The sequence below is a fragment of the Podarcis vaucheri genome (genome assembly GCF_965113315.1).
Source record: "Podarcis vaucheri genome assembly, chromosome: 10".
NCBI classification, from domain to species: domain Eukaryota; kingdom Metazoa; phylum Chordata; class Lepidosauria; order Squamata; family Lacertidae; genus Podarcis; species Podarcis vaucheri.
Window position 1 is genome coordinate 57,254,693 of NC_138748.1, and position 16,989 is coordinate 57,271,681.

The 16,989-nt window shown below is 39.4% G+C and overlaps 1 protein-coding gene across 34 annotated transcripts in view; it reads left to right on the plus strand.

Moving 5' to 3' along the window:
- The window catches only part of CACNA1C (calcium voltage-gated channel subunit alpha1 C), a gene marked incomplete at its 5' end in the record, with an annotated part of 519,781 nt that overhangs the window by 339,987 nt on the left and 162,805 nt on the right, over positions 1-16,989 (plus strand). For 19 of the 34 annotated variants that reach the window (XM_082240308.1, XM_082240339.1, XM_082240338.1 and 16 more), the window contains one exon: positions 15,932-16,035. The exons of 1 other annotated variant lie outside the window; for it this stretch is intronic. In XM_082240308.1, the coding sequence (XP_082096434.1) occupies positions 15,932-16,035 (104 nt within the window). Of the gene's footprint in view, positions 1-13,616; positions 13,643-15,931; positions 16,036-16,425; positions 16,530-16,989 lie in introns of those variants that run through there. 14 more of the 34 variants (XM_082240319.1, XM_082240340.1, XM_082240315.1 and 11 more) reach the window with 2 other exon arrangements.

A 16,989-nucleotide genomic window follows, 5' to 3' on the forward strand; every position in this document is an offset into this window, starting at 1 on the left:
AGGTGAGCAAGTTGTTCTCTGAATGAAAAATATGCAATATGTTAACAATAGGAGTCCAGCAATGAGAGCAAGGGTTAAGGGCCAGGTTTGCCCCTTCCCGCCAGTTCCCCTCTGTTGCTGTCCATGCACTTCTCTAGCACAGATCCTGTACTAATAAGTTAGAACTGCAAGTTCACAGAAAACAAGGCTGAACAAGGCACACTGAGTTTCAGTGGTCATTAACATGATAAAGTTTAGCCAGAATTAGCTCATAGACAGGGTTAAAACATAAAGGTTAGAATGCCAGGAGTGCTTTCATGATCCTGCGAAGCATTTTCACTCATAGGAATTGGCATTCAGTTCAGTGATTGTGTGACTCTACATGTGACTTGAATTCTGGTTAGCAAACTACCTACTCTGTTGAAGTGAAAGAGGAAGGCTATGTGGACAGTGGAGCCCCTGAAGCCACAGGGAATCACTTCATTATGGCACAGGCTTAAACTTGTTTGAATCCATCCTCTTATGTGTATTTGAAACTTTTTAAAAAAATCTAAAAGTAGCAGTCCAGTGGGGAACACCATCATGAGACATAGGGTTACCATCTGAGTTATCATCAGCACAGGACACATATAATAGGCAAAATTGTGTCTTATATTAGACCAGTTTTTTAAATATCAAGCAAAATTGTTAATCTGACATTGTTCTTCGTCAGACTGGCATAGATAGCTTTGAGAGCAAGAATCAACTTAATTTTATTTATATGTTTCTGTCCTATCTCCTCTCTATGACTTGGCATGGGGTATAATTTAAAAATAATGCTTATACATATTGCAGGGTTTATTTAAAACAAAAAACCGCCATGCCATAAAAAGCTTAATTCTAGCCACCAAAATCTGGCCCAAATGCAAAAGGTTTTCAAACTTCTGCCATTTTTCCTTCCCCCCACCAAGGCTTTTGTGAATTTACAGGAAAGGAAATTCCATTTTCCAATAGTATGTGGATCTTTTTTTTGACATTGTAAGGAATTCTGCAGCATGCTCCCTAGATTGGGCCTTCTCTAAAAGTGTTGGTATCTAAAGCAGCTGCCTGGGTTGATTGCTTGTACAATTGGGTTGGCCCCCTTGCTGAGTGGATTATAACAACCCAAGGGAACAAGGTAGGAAGCCTGCAAGTCTGATGCAGCTGGTTTAGACATGCTGACTTGTAAAACTCCCTTCCATCCTCCAGCATCTCTGAAATTGCACTCTTGAGCTTTGATGAAAAAGCTTGAAACAGAAGCTCACAGTTGCCCTGGAAACTCCTGTCAGGAAATCAAATTGGGGAAGAAACTAGGCAATAGATATAATTTACTTTGCTGACAGCCTTGACATGTTTTGTGAGCTTTGCTTATCCCTCTGCAGCCTGTAGAAGCCCATTGAGGGAGATGTGGTGATGAGGAACACAGTGATATTGCCACAATTTTTTTTTAATGTTATAAACAGAACCACCACCCCACAATTTTCAGCAGCTGTGTTTGTGCTTTCTCACCCTTTATTTTTAAGGGTGCATAGGCTTGAATTAGCATGGCCTTTCCACACAAGAGAATAATCTGTTTTGCTGAATGCACCTCTCTGCATGTTTCCTGTACATATTTTTTCTCCAAGAAAGAACTACTGCTTTCTTTTTAGATTGGTTTGTTTAGAAGGGGGAAACAATAAACACAGCAGATTTTGGCAGGGTTGTGAAATATAACAAAGAATAAGCCCAGGGAATTTTAAAAAAAAACAGTCATCGCTAATTAATTCCAAGTATCTCTTTGCCGAAAAAAGAAAAAAAAGATGACAGGTATTGGGTGTTCATGTTTTGTGCCAGTGAGGAGCCATGATGCCAAGACAATTGCTGCCAATTCCAGAGGGCATATAAAACCCTGGATTGCTGTCACTTGTGTATACTACTTCATTTTAATTTGTTCTGATTTCAGATTGTCCATTATCTTGCTTTCTAAGTCACCATGTAGCCAGGATAATGTAACATTAGCCAGGCTATCATAGCACTTTTCATGAATAAAATGGATATAAGTTCTTCTTCAGGATATAGCTGTTATTAGGAGAGAACTAAAAATGGATTGGTGACCACAGCAAAAAACAAAAACAATGCAAAAAACACCAAATAAACTATCCTTTAAGTGAATGCAAAAGGCACAGGCTACTCACAGTCTCTCTGTGATCATCCCACCTGTACAATATGGAAGACACTTGATTAATTATAGTTTATGATTCTTTGCAAACTAGAATTGGAAACCAGGGTTGATAGAATTTAGATATAACAGTGAACTATGGTTTCCCACAAACTATAACATGGGCATGGGATTTAGTGGGTATTGCTGTGCATAAGGAGATGGAGAGGAAGGAGCTCATGAGGCTGAGGCTTCTTAGCTCCAAACTGTGGGTTGGTATTACATTTGAACCAATTTAGAATTTGCTGGGAACTAGAAAAGAGGAGGCCTCCGTCCAATGTCCTGCTCGGGAAGGATATATTTCACATTCCCACCTTTCTCTTGACCTTTTTTAATCACTTTCTTCATTATTTTGCACTTTTCTCATTCTTTCCCTAGCTGATGCTTTCACCATCACCAAATCCTATTTCTCAATCAATTGTTCCCAGCTATGGAACACTGGGAGATAATATCAGCAGCAGTCTTTTGAAATAAAATTTCAAAGGTGTTGACAAGGGGAAGTGTCATAGTTCAGTGTCAGAGGGAACTGTCATTTTTGAAACAGAATTCAGTTCAGAATGTAGGATTTAATTTTACTGACTTTTCTTCCAAAATCAGAACAGTGGTACCTCTGGTTAAGAACTTAATTTGTTCTGGAGGTCTGTTCTTAACCTGAAACTTTTCTTAACCTGAGGTACCACTTTAGCTAATGGGGCCTTCTGCTGCTTCCGCACCGCCGCTGCACGATTTCTGTTCTCATCCTGAAGCAAAGTTCTTAACCCTAGGTACTATTTTTGGATTAGTGGAGTCTGTAACCTGAAGCATCTGTAACCTGAAGCATCTGTAACCCAAGGTACCACTGTATAGTGGTACCTCTGGTTACATACTTAATTCGTTCCAGAGGTCCGTTCTTAACCTGAAGCACCAATTTAGCTAATGGGGCCTGCCACTGCGCCGCCGCCACACGATTTCTGTTCTCATCCTGAAGCAAAGTTCTTAACCCGAGGTACTATTTCTGGGTTAGCAGAGTCTGTAACCTGAAGGGTATGTAACCTGAAGTGTATGTAACCCAAGGTACCACTGTATTGTTTTCCAATCAGTTGGATCATATGGGAAATATGCAGAAAGGCAGAAAGAACAAATGAGTTCATGTATGGCTATTTTGCCTGCTAATTATTTGCTCAGGTCCAGTGTTTTCTCCACTAGTCAACTGTATACAGGACAATCTGTATGCAGGGACTGGGTTGGAGGTCAGCTGTTGAGTGGTATAGTTTTCCCAAGAGAAACAGAAAACAGTTACTGCCAGGCCTCTGTGAGTACAAAAATCTATAAGGAAATTATGGCAAAGAACAAGAGTGAGAAGCCAGACCTTTTCTGCCTTCTCTCTTGTCATATATTGTTTTTTGCCTGCATATACATAGTGGCTGATATGGAAAGACAAGAACAGGCTGGTTAAGGCTAAAATGTTCTTTTTGCTGAAAATTCTGCAAAACAGTGATATATAAATATGTGAATTAATTTATTAGTAGCTGAGTTATGGGTCAGTTATGGACTGTCAGTTGATTATTTCCAGGAAGTTTTCTAATTTAGGACTTATAATACTAGCAATTGTAGCCCACCAGTCATCCTTAGCTGAACTGAATCCCCCATACAATATTTCAGAATACAGAAGTAGTGTTGCTTGGAGTTTCAAAATACTTTGATACAAAGCTGCAACTTACATCAAGGTAACCCAAGCAGAAAAATCCAATGCAGAAGAAAAATGGACAGAGAATCCCACAAGATGGCTTCTGCTCTGCATGAGATCGTTTTGTATTGGTTTTTATGACTTGCTTTGTAACTTTACTATCATAGAATGTTCTTGGGAGGGGGGGAAGCGGTGATTTTGGTCATCCCCTATTGTTAATACTACTGAAAGAGTAAAATTTACTGCTCTGTGGATACCACAATGGTTCCAACAGTAGGAGGGAATTTTCTTGTTGTAGGTGGGAGGGGAAAGGGGGGGAGGAGAAGTTTGGGGTTTGTTCACCGTCCAGCTGTTAAACTATTGCAAGTTGCCAACAATTGTCTTTTAGATATAATGTTTTCCACACGCTCCTATAACGTACTAATCATTCTGGAACAAGTATGGATAATTTAAAAATAATCACATTTTTATGGGATCAGCCATAAAATGGAGATGGGTTTAGAAGGAATTAAGAAAAGGGAGACCAGACTTGATTCTGGTCCAGGAGACTCACTAGAGGAGGAGGGGGACTACAATGAGTATGTCTCCCCTCCCCTCCCCTCCCCCTCTCTAGGGGACAGTGGTTTGCCTCTCAGGGAACATCTAAGGCTTGTGGGGTAGCAACATGTGTTGCGGATAAATCAGAATTTAAACCTGAACAAACCCTTAGTGATCCTGATCTATGTTACTTGTTTATCAGGGGCACATTGCAGGATCAGTGGCTGACTATTATGCACCAAACAACCAACAGGAACAATTTTTTGGGGGGGAAACTTTGACGGAGCTGGAAAATTTTAGTTTACAAAGTGTAGGGCAGAACATGTCCAGAATGTGAATTTACCTTTACAAAAGACCTGAGTGTTCTACTTGTGATCAGTATGTTCCATTTGGTATTGAAGATACTAATATTCTTCAGAAAGCTGTAAATTAATAGATGCCCAGCATTTTCTACCTTGAAACTTGAAGTATGAAAACATTACTAAAGAGCATGGAGAATTTATATCTTATTATCTTTCTTACTATCTTTCTTTTCAAGCATTTAGTTGACTATGTAAATCATTACACAACATTTTATGCATTTTATGCTGTACACACACTCACACAAAGGAATCTTACATCTCTCTGTTGGGAAATGGAAAATCCTGAGCTTGGAGAGTTGAAGCAATACTGTAAATCTCTTTCATGATAATCAGGCTTGTAAATGTAAATACAAAATAAGCATAAGCAGAAGGGGAAAGCCCCTAGAATTTGAACTTAAATCAGTTCTAACATTTGGAGACCTAGTGTCCTGAAGAATATGTTCATGCTTACAGTCAGGGCTTTATCCTTTTCAGAGTGAATTTCCAAAGCTTGTAAAAGATGAAAAGACTTTTAAATAACTAAGGTTTCTAAGTACCAGAGGAATAGATGGATACTTTGTAATGCTGTAGAATTTGCAATGAAATAATAATCAACCCTCCTGTGTAAATAGCCTTTGAGCCTTATGGGTACTTTTAAAAAAATCCATTTGGGAAAAGAAGCGGTCTTAATTTTTTTTAAAAAAGAACACATTTACGCTGCTGGCCAAGGTGACCCACTAGCAAATACACTGTGATCAAAGTCATTTTGAAGGTCCTTTAGGGAGTTTGTATAGGTCACACATAATCAGTGCTAAAATAAAATAGATTTGCAATCTGACTGGGCCAGGGACTTCACCCAGGGTTTTTTTTAAAAAAGAATCTGACTCCTTATGAGATTGTAGATTTACAGGGATCTGATGACACAACTCAAATTACACAGTCTTATTTATTATTGACTATCACAAAATGCATTATGCAAAATGAGGATGGCAGGTTCTTATCATAGGATATAGAACCCATGTAAAACAGTCAAGTCCAATACTATGTATTTTAAATATTAGACAAAACCATATGCTCAGTGGATGGAAGCAGGTATTAAAGTCCAAGGAGGTAACTTCATAGCTGGCCAGAGAGAGCAGGAGCTAGAACTGAGAAGACATGAAGCTGTTAAGACCTCTAAAATATTAGAGAGCAAGAGAGTTTTACATTTGCAGAAGCCATGTTGATTCTTCAGCAAGACTTGTCCTTTTATATGCTTGATCCATTTATCCTAAATAATACTTTCCACCAATTTACCTGGACAGATGTTAAGCCAAGTGGCCTGTAATTTTCTGAATCCCCTTTAAAGAACTGGTATGGAGGCCAAGCTCAGGGACACATTATGTGTTGAATGAATTTATTTCGGTCACTGACCAGAGTGCCACTTTACATGTTAGAAGATCATCTATTTGATATTCGAGTTCTATAAGAACTCTTGGATAGCTGCCATCTGCACCTGATGATTTGTTACTTTTAAATTTCTTAATGAGGCCTATTTAGCTTACTTCTTCAAATGTCCTTCCTGAAAAGGTCAATTCAGGCGCAGGGTTGTGTCCTACGTCTTCCACAGCGTGCAGACATATGCAAATAATTCATTCAGTTTTACAACAACCTCCTTATCCTCTTTTAACAAATGTGTAGCTCCTTTCTGGACTAATGGTCCAACTACCTCCCTAGCTACTTTTCTGCTTCTAATGTGTTTCATAAAGTATATTGTTGGCCTTAATGTTTTTAGTGATATCCACTTTTGCTTTGTTTCTAGTGTTATTGCCAAACTACCAGTTACTTAAATGTATGGCCACCACATTTCCTCACTGCGTCTCCTAGGAGTGTTTGATGAATATGTTGTCTATTCCAAGCACTGGATTAAAATACAAGTTTCACTGGGCAAACTTTAAATAGGAAATTATTGAAAACAATCAAACATCATTTCTAGAAAATGTAGAAATGATGGCTGGGAGATATACTAGCAGACCTGCAAAAGAGCACCTCTGTATATGTGGATCAGGGTCTATTGAGGATCTTGTATATTATATTATATTATATATGATTCACCTAGAACCAAATTTAATCTCCCCTTTTCATACCGCCTTGGCCCGCCTTAGACGTTCAACCAGATGTCTTTAAAATTAAAAGGCTATTGGCAGAAGTTGATAGGGTGGCACTATTTGTACTAGCAGCAAGAAAGATAAGGATAGCCTTTATGGATAATGCAAGTGCCAGACCCTAGGTATGCTGACCAGAAGAAATGGTTTTTTGGTGTGTGTGTTTTTTTCTGGACATTGGACATCTGTTTTAGTCTAGTGCGTGTAAAGTCTGTCGTTCTGTAGTTATTTGATTTGTGCTTATATTGTATTGTGATGGCCATTAGCTATAAACAATAAAAATTTATTTATTTATTTATTTATTGATTCAGAAAAATATATGAAGTGTAGGCTACTGTGAACAGAATGGGCTGGCAGTAGAGGGAAATTATTTATGTGGTCCCCCATTCAGATTCAGATCTGCTTTGTTTTAACAAGGTGGCTGAATCATGTGATTTCAGACTATGCCCTGAGACCTGTTGTATGCTATTTATTTAAATAATTTTTACCCTGCTTCAATATGGCTAACCTGATTCAAAAACACCCACCCACCCCACTCACACATGAAAACAAAGTTCACCACAGCCAATCACAAACAAGCAACCACACTCTAGGCTAACCCCAGCTTCTCTCACCACCAAAGGTACACAAGCGAATAGCAAAAAGAACCTGCACAAGCGATGCTGACACAACCCCCCCCCACATACATTAAATAAAATAGAAACTTTGCCACCTGACCCCACCCCCACCTACCATGGCTCCCTCCACCTCTTTCCCCCCTTTCTTCCTAATGTAACACTAATGTCTCAACAAATGAAACTGACCTGTAGAAAATATAACTTGAAAAAATAGACATTGCACATATTTTTGTAAACCAAGAAATCTTTAATAAAAAATACATCAAAAAACAAAACAAAATGATTAATAGAGACAGGGAGAGAAATAGGAGGAGAGGGGTGGGGGAACCACACTCAGGTATCAATTCTTAAAGTTAAAGTTATCTGAAGCTGAGATGGAAATAGGTCAGGTAGTTTGATGGAATAGTTGCTGCTAGAAGACACTGAAAGATAGGCAAAGCCAGCTGGTCTCTCAGAAGAGCTGTTAGAATAGCCGGGAGCAGGCATAAGCAACCTCTGGCCCTCCAGATGTTTGGGACTGCAATTCCCATCATCCCTAGCTAACAGGACTAGTGATCAGGGATGATGGGAATTGTAGTCCCAAACATCTGGAGGGCCAGAGTTTGCCTATGCCTGGCCTTGAGTCTCTTCTCTCCTTCAGCTGGAGCCTGATGGAGTGCCTGCTGCTAGGTGATAGCTGAGTTGCTAGTCCACAGTTTTGCATCAGAAGCAATGACATTGCACAGATTTTACCTGCAACACTAGAGGCCCCAGTTAAAGGAACAAAACATGCCCCCATAGTTGCATCATAGAATATTCAGCCTATTACCTTGGGGGGAGGGATGTCCCTAAAAATTGGATAGATCCTTGGAATTAGATGAAATCTAAGAACCTTTTGGTTGAGATGGGCTTACCTTAAAGTGGCAAAGGATCCTGTCCCGTCCCCCCATAAATAAGACAGATCTACAATGTCCAGACTAAGACAGATCTACAATGTCCAGAAAACACACAAACCAAATAAATAAACTTTGTTGTTGCTTCACACAATGGCTGCCCTGAACAACTCAGTAGTGTTTGCTATATTTATCCAAAGGGATTGATGCTATGTTAATAAAGTAGCAACATTTCTTGGGGGAGGCAGAAGATGACTGCCCTTAATAAATAAGAAATCTGTCCCTCCTTGCCTGCATGTTAAGCCCACGCCACCAGAAAGTTCCTATAATTCATTCCCATGTTGTTGCTTTGTGAAGGATGAATAGTTCCCACCCTTAATAGAAAATGCTTGGTTTCGAGATAGTTGGAGCAAGGCAAGAGGATTGTAATTGGAAATGTATTATTGTTGAATGCAAAAAAGTTAGACAAGTATTTATTCTCTTTTTCCCTGGCAACTCACTCAATGTTTAGGTTGTGTAGTAGATCTAAGACTTAATCCTTTCACAAATCCTTATCAGACGTCTAACTAAGCAACTGTATCCCTCTGGGGTGGAGTATTGTTTAGGTTAGTTCATCAGGAACCATTACAAATCAATGGATTAGTTGCAGGCTCCTGGGGATGCTTCTCTGCAGTTAGATAAGGGTCTCTGGCAATGCCTTGCTTTCTCTTGGCTCATTGCACTTTGGGAGAGAAGTAAATATGTTGGTTGAAAAGATAGTTCCCCTCCACCTCTGCTGTTATTACTGGCAGAGAGCCAGAATAGCTTGCTAACAGCCTGGCTCACTGCTAGGTGACTCCTTGCTTTTAATATTTTGTTCTCAAGGGAGACTCAGACTGCATCTGTGAAAATAAAAAGACAGGTTTCTGCATCAAAAAGCATTACCTGAGATGTTGCCCAGTTTATTTACTTGTATTGCCAGATATATAGATGGGATGCCAGTACAAATATTTCCATGTATGTGTCCATTCCTTATACAGTGAATAACAATGAATTTCATTGCTGGACAATATTTTACACAAAGTGGCACCTCCCTCCTTAATAGAGGCAGTTGAATTGCACTGAATTGCTAATTGCTTTTGCATTCATTAGTTTTATTCTACAAAGATTTAACTGATTCATCATGAAGGAAATAAAAATGAGACTTTATATGATAAAAAACAACCCCTAATGTTTTGAGCAAATAAAAATCAGAGCAAGTTTTGCAAAGGATTGGAGCTCATATTGTATATCATTAAAATATTTTCTACCTGGAAATCTGGATATTTTCTTTCTTTCTTTCTTTCTTTCTTTCTTTCTTTCTTTCTTAAACAGTGTTCTTCCTCATTTCTATTCTGGGCTACTATAACCACAGAGAAAAATGTTCTGTTGGCTTTGTCTTTAAGTGGCACCCTGACCATAGGCAAATTTATTTGGGAGTTAATAGCACAATGCTATGCATGTTTACTCAGAAATCCAGTTGGGTGTCATTGGGGTGTATTTCATCACAGTAAGTGTGTTTAGATTGCAGTCCTAGTCAGTGCATTTTTTTCAGGGGGTATGCAAGGTTACGCAGTACCGGCACCTCTTTTGTTGTTAAAAAGTGTGACACTGTAACAACTTCATGGTGAGTACCGGCACCTATTTTTCTCTTCCCCTTGCGCCCAAACTCTGCACACCCTCTCTCCCCCCCCAACTCTGTGCTCTCTCTTCCCCTCCTGCCTGAACTCTGCGCTCTTTCCACAGGGCGTGGTGCATTTTGTAGGTGTCCGGTCCCTATGGTTCATGGAGTCATGGAGGAGATGGCACCTATGTGTGGTGCTCATTTTCTAGTGGGGTGGGGTAGAATTTGTCCTTTTAGTTGTTTTGTACATTGTTGTTTTTTCCTTTGCTTTTTAATTGATTTTACAGGTTTGTATTTTATCTTAAGTTGCTTTGAGACTTTTTAAAAATAAAGTGACAAACAAATGTGAATAATAATACTAATAGGTTGATGATTGGTGCCAGATGGTGCAGGCAAGAATGAAAGGGCTGGCGGTCAGCTACCAAATGATATAAGGCAAGTTTTCTACTGCTACTATTCATAAAAATAAAATGCCCTGTGTGGAACACAACTTGGAACAGGTGTTATATAGAGCTAGGCAGGCTCATGTTCTTAGCTGAAATTAAAGGTGGCTTTTCCTGCTTTAGCCACCATGTGAGTGATGCTGCAGCATAGCAGAGACTGAGACAGGAACACCTTCAGAGCTGCTCTAGTGGTCATGGGCTCTGCTTTCTGAATTGCTGGTTTGAGTGCCCCCAACACCTTGCATCCTATCAGGACACCCTGCTTCTACTGATTTCTATATTTACTTTTACCACAAGATGAGATCAGTTCCCTTTGTCGAGTTTTCAAGTTTTAAAATTCAGATGTGGAAGTTTTGGGCACTGTTGACAATATGAAGTTTCACCAAATGCAGTTCCATGTTTCCGTATGTACCACAGATTATCTCATAATAGAACTAAGAAGCTGGTAGATGAACATCTTTTCTTGGTGCAGTTCATGCAACTCATAAATAAGAAATTCACATAGAACGAAATGCACTATTAAGGACCAAAAACTTTTTATGATGGAACAGTTATAATAAATACCTTAATGTGTGTGTGTGTGGTGTTTTTTTAAATGAACAGTATTGAAAACATCCTGGCAGATTTCATGGTCTGGTTTGGCAGTGCGTAACTGCATCAAATATTACTGTGTGTAAGTTTTTCATCTCAGTAGAGAAACTACGAAAGACTAGGCTTTGGACTCAGCTTGTTGTTGTAGTCCTGTTCGACTCTCCATGACCCCATGAACCAGAGACTCAGCTATAAAGCTGCAAATACAGTGGTATCTCGGGTTACATACGCTTTAGGTTACATACGCTTCAGGTTACAGACTCCGCTAACCCAGAAATAGTACCTCGGGTTAAGAACTTTGCTTCAGGATGAGAACAGAAATCGTGCTCCGGCAATGGGAGACCCCATTAGCTAAAGTGGTACCTCAGGTTAAGAACAGTTTCAGGTTAAGAACGGACCTCCAGAATGAATTAATTTCTTAACCCAAGGTACCACTGTAAAACATTTTAAGTGTGTTTTAAGTGCAATATACAATGTGACACTAGATGGCGATGGTGAGCCTTATGGAAATTCAATGTATTTTTAAAAAGGTTTTTTATATGCGTGTAGATTCCACCCTGATCAGTAAAAAAAGTTCTGCAGAAAAAGCCTACATCTGCTGTCAAAGATTTGGGTTTGTGATTAATGTCTGCATAGTCAATGTGCTTTGGCAAATTGCCAAGAATTTTTTAAACCCAAACATAGAGTCAGGGTGCTCCTTTTCATAATAGAAAAATAATGTTCTGCTGATAGTTTCATGAGACTTTAGAAACAAGTCCTCCTTACAAGAAATCATAAGTCCTTCATAGCCAGCAGTATAGATACCAAGTGTCCATGAAATAGCAACTGTAGCTCTATAAAATATATTTTTATGTCTTTTGTCACATATCCTATAATTGGTCCATCCCTGCCCCACACCCGGGTGACAGAGACATTATGTCAGTATCAAATAAGTATAGGAATTTGGCATTGTTTATCTGCACTACAAATATACAAAGAACTAAACTGCAAAGAAACATTTCTGTGGTGCAGCAGGACTGATTTCCCATTTACTGCTTCTCTGGCAGTAGCTCTGCTCCAGTTCTGATAGCTTGATAATTGTACAAACACAGTTGAACAGAGAGACTCTATCTGCAGGATAGCAAGTCTGCTTGCTCTGTTTTTCCTAATTTTAGCAGCTTTTCTTAGCCCTATGCAAGTTCCATACCTAAAGGGCTAGTTCCTTCTGTGTAATCCTCCTTGTCCACTAAGGCCCAAAGAGGAAGTCCTGATTGGAACTACCACCAAAGTCTACTGAGATTGGTGTCCCTACTTGATTCCCGTATATACCCAGTAGATCCCTACAGTCTGCAGTTTCCAAATATCTCAGAAATCTGCTCCACAGTAACTCATAGCAGAGCTGTTAGCATGGCTGCTCCTATTCTGTAAAATAACAGTCCTTTCATGATATGACAGTCATTTTCCAGAAACAATTAGCAATATTCCTGTTCCAACAAACTTTCCCAGATGGATAATTGGGGCTTTTCCATCACTGTCTGTTTGGTATTGTTTTAGTTTTGTTTTAAATCTGTTGTTTAATTCTGCTGTTTTCTGCATTTTTTTTAGTAGTTTTTGTTGCACATTGCCTTGAGACAATTATGGTGACTATAACTGTTGTTATTATTGCTGGGGACTCAGGAAAGGAACCCACTGTGTGAAACTCCTGCTCTGGGAGATCCTCTGCTCTCGTCTTTATTGGTCTTCCAACACTCACAAAAGACCTGTTTGTTTTTTGCACTGATCAGTGGCTGCATTTCTGCTCTTTCTTGATACTGTTGTTGTTCTGCTGCTGTTTCCTTTTGTATTTTTAAATGTATGTATTTAATTTGTGTTATTAATCATTAACATCATTAATGATGTTAGCTGAGTTGGAGGATAAATAAATTGTGCAACAAGATTAAATAAAAAACAGAAAGCTACAAAGTGACTGACATAGCACCACGGTAGGTGCTGCCACACTAAGGGCTAATCCAGACTTCATTTTGCACTACTTTCCAGGCACAGGTCCACATTTTGTAGGCCACACAGGTTTTGTTTTATCCCACTGCTTTCCTGAGAAAACCCATTGTTCAACACTGAATCGGATTAAGTTGACACAATTTGCTCACTAAGGCTGCAGTCTAACCATCCTGATGTTGATGACTATGAGAGAGTATTAAAATGAATTGCAGGCCTCCATCAGCAGAGAGGAGCGCCACTGATGAAGGAGGGGACTCTGCTCTGAGTGGCTGGGAAGCTACTGCTGGTGGCCCTCCTCCTGGGGAGCATTTTACCACCCTGTTCTTTAATTTATATTTAAATTGGCACTGAATGGCTCATGTACACACACACACACAAACACACACACAGAGAGAGAGAGAGAGAGAGAGAGAGAGAGAGAGAGAGAGCACTTAAATTAAGGCGTTTTATCATGCCAATTTAAAAATTGTTTTAAAAAACTGCTTCCTTTACAACTCCAGCCATTTTAGCAACGTGTCTGTTGTTTTCAGTTAGAAATTTCTGGTGTAAAACACGTCTGTTCCAGTAATGCAGCACTTTGTAACAAGGCATAGCAGAAATCAGCCATAAACAGCTTCAGTAAGTACTGTGGTGCCGATTAAACAATTGATTTAAGCAGTGGCTGCTCAGGTGAATTGTACCCTTCCCTGCCCACATGACTTTGTCATGTCCACTAGAGTGAACAGAATGTGTCAGGATGCACCTGCAGAAAAATCACAATATTCCCAAGAGGATAGAAAATCAGCTGCAATTTGCATTTGTAGCTTAAAATGGAAGAACAGTGATTATAGCTCTAGGAGCAGCCTAAAGCTTTTGGCCTACCCCTTTCTCAATTCTACAGAAAATAATCCTCAGGGTAACAACCATAGTGGCAGCAGAGATAGGACAGGTATCACTGAGTCTGAAGAGGGCTACTTTTCTTTACAGCTGGCAGCATAGGGAGAGGTTTTTCCACAACTGAGAAGTTTTAGGAACCCTTCATAATATTCTTTGAAAAATTAAAATATTTCATTGCACTGCAGTATTAGTATATTCACATCCCTCTTTGATGAGCAAACAGCAGCTCCCCATTTTCAGAGAGGCAGCAGCTTTGGCCGTGGCAGGCAAAAGGATTTGTGAAATTTTAGCAACCACTTTGTCCTTTGCATGGGGACTAGATAATGAACAAATACAAAACAGGGCTTGTAAAACATTCACAAAATCAAAGCAAAAGCATGCCCCAATTTTATTCCGTCTATGATACGTTTTATAGGTTAATGCAAGAAACAGGATGTGCGCATCATTAGTTTGACCCAACAGGGTTGCCTTTATAGTACAGCAGCTAGAAGGGTTACCTATATTCATTTGTCCAACACCCAAGTACAGAGACTCTTCCCTCCCTTTTCCTTTTGCCACTCAAGTGACTCTATACAGTGTAGAAATGTCCTCATGGTGTCAGCATTCATTGTTCCTAATAGGAACAGAGGAAACTGACATACTGAGTCAGACTCAGTCCACGTAGCTCAGAATTCTGTGCACTGACTGGCAGTGCTTCTTCAGGATTTCGGGGGGGGGGGCACATTCCCAGCTCTTTCTGGAGATACCAGGGGCTGAAACTGGTACCTTCTGCATGCAGACCAGATGGTCTATAATTGAGCTATGGCTACCTCCCTGGGCTTATACTGTACAGGTTTGCTTTGAATACAATGGCTTTAAATCTTCTGTAATCATTTGAAATTGAGGGGACAACCTGTTCAGTTGCCACAAGGAAGTTCAGGTGCCATGATGCTATAGTAAAAAGTGGAAGTCTTAGTTATGAAATGTCAAAATTATACTTCTTTCCCTGCTTTTTTTTAATAACAGAGATGGAACCTGGAGGCAGGAAAATTGTTCTGCTTTAGGAATGTGCTACTTGAAGCCATTGCTTCAGACTATTTCATAAGAATGCTGGGCTTGATGCAGAATACATTTATGAGTAAAAATCAAGAGCAGAGGATTTGATTGTAGCTATATGGGCAGTTTTACCTTCCCCAGTATGAATTCCTGGATAATGTTTTTTTAAATGCTGTGGTTCAGCCTTGCTGTGCCAATGGGAAGGCTGCTTTTTTACAAAGTGCATATATGCCTTGTTTATCCCAAAGCAGAAGGAAACATGGTAAAGACTTGCAGATTTTTACTGAAATATATGTACATAATGTACTTTAGTATAAAAACAGTGGTAATCACAGCACATTTCCTTAACACTGGTATCCAGTTTGGGTAGTTCTGCACAAATGGTTACTCTGAAAACAACAAAAATAAACGTTTGAATCTTTAAACAAAACTAGATGGTTGCTGATGCACCACCCAAACTGTATTCAGTGTGACCATCTGCTTTGATAGAGCAGCAAATGGGGGTGGGGACACACACAGAGGAAAGGGTGTTTCTTAACTTTTTTGTTGTTATTATTTTAAAAATGTAATCTCTATCCAATTGTTCACAAATATATTATGTCTATATTTTGTAACTGAGGGTTTCTTCCCCCCTTCTTCCTCTATATTTTAATATGCTGAAGGCTATAAATAATAATCTAAACAAAGGATCACTGGAGTAACTGAAGTTCTGTTCATCACCTAGCACATAATAAAAATGTTATGTTTCTCTTATATCAATGAGTAAAATAGGTGGTTCCCAATATATCTGGTTTAATTTCACTCTCATGGACACATTCTGTTTTCACATGGTATTTTAAGTCAAAGGCCCTTCAAAACAGCTAAAATTAGGTATTAGCTAAAATATGTCCAACTATCTGTTTTATCCACAGGCCTTATTCGCAAACCTTTCTGTCTTCTTTCCCTAATCCATTCTGCTTTCTGTCTCTATCTTCTAACTATCCTCCATCTTTCCAGATGCAGGACGCTATGGGCTATGAGTTACCCTGGGTGTACTTTGTCAGTCTGGTCATCTTTGGATCCTTTTTCGTTCTTAATCTGGTTCTTGGTGTGTTGAGCGGGTAAGCTGCTGGTTTTGGTGTTATTTTTTCCCCCTCATGCTGCAGGGCAAGACTCCAGAATCAGGGTTCTTCTGTGTCACCAGAATACTTTAATTGTCACAAGCAAAACCAAGGGTTATATTTGTTATGATTTCTACATTGATTCCCCAGACTGTGTCTTGCCTGTGTCTGACAGGCAAGTTACAGCACAGTATACAGTGGTTGGAAATTCACTTTGTAAGGTGACCAAATACTTAACTCAATCTATACTAAAGTAGGTAGAAAATTTACTTCCTGGTTGGTTGAACCGAACAACAAATTCAGCACTGGTGACTCAAGTTTCCTTCAACTGGAGCCTTGTAATGCTCAGGAATGGAACTTTCCACACTAATTATCATTCCACTCTTCCAGGTCAATGATGCCATAGGAAGGGGCTGGCCCTGGATCTATTTTGTTACACTAATCATCATAGGGTCATTTTTTGTACTTAACTTGGTTCTCGGTGTACTTAGCGGGTAAGCAGTACCTGGAAAAATGTTTGGAATTACTATTGTTGTTGTTTAATTACACATGCTTCTGTATTATTCTTTATGTTCTTTCTCTTGGGTTGAAGATATGGGCCCTGATCCAACATATTCGCAATGTCATCTGCTAATGTCAGTGGGATTTGAATCAACTTTACCTTATAAATGGACAGTGAAAGTCTAAATTAAAAGTATGGCATTAAGCAGCCTAAAGTAGTGGGGTGAGGGTTGAAAGCCAGCACTGCCAAAAGCTAGCAGTGCTAGGTGTGGAAAACACTCCCCACCCTTATATATAACATTGTTGGGATTGAAACTTCACCCCGATATGCAAACTGTTGCCCCTGGTGGAAGTAATGAATATAGTAAATAACATTATCATAACTAATGAGCTTATAACTAGAATTTATGAGTGGTTTACATGGGGTCTCAGTAGGGATTGGGAAGCACAGGT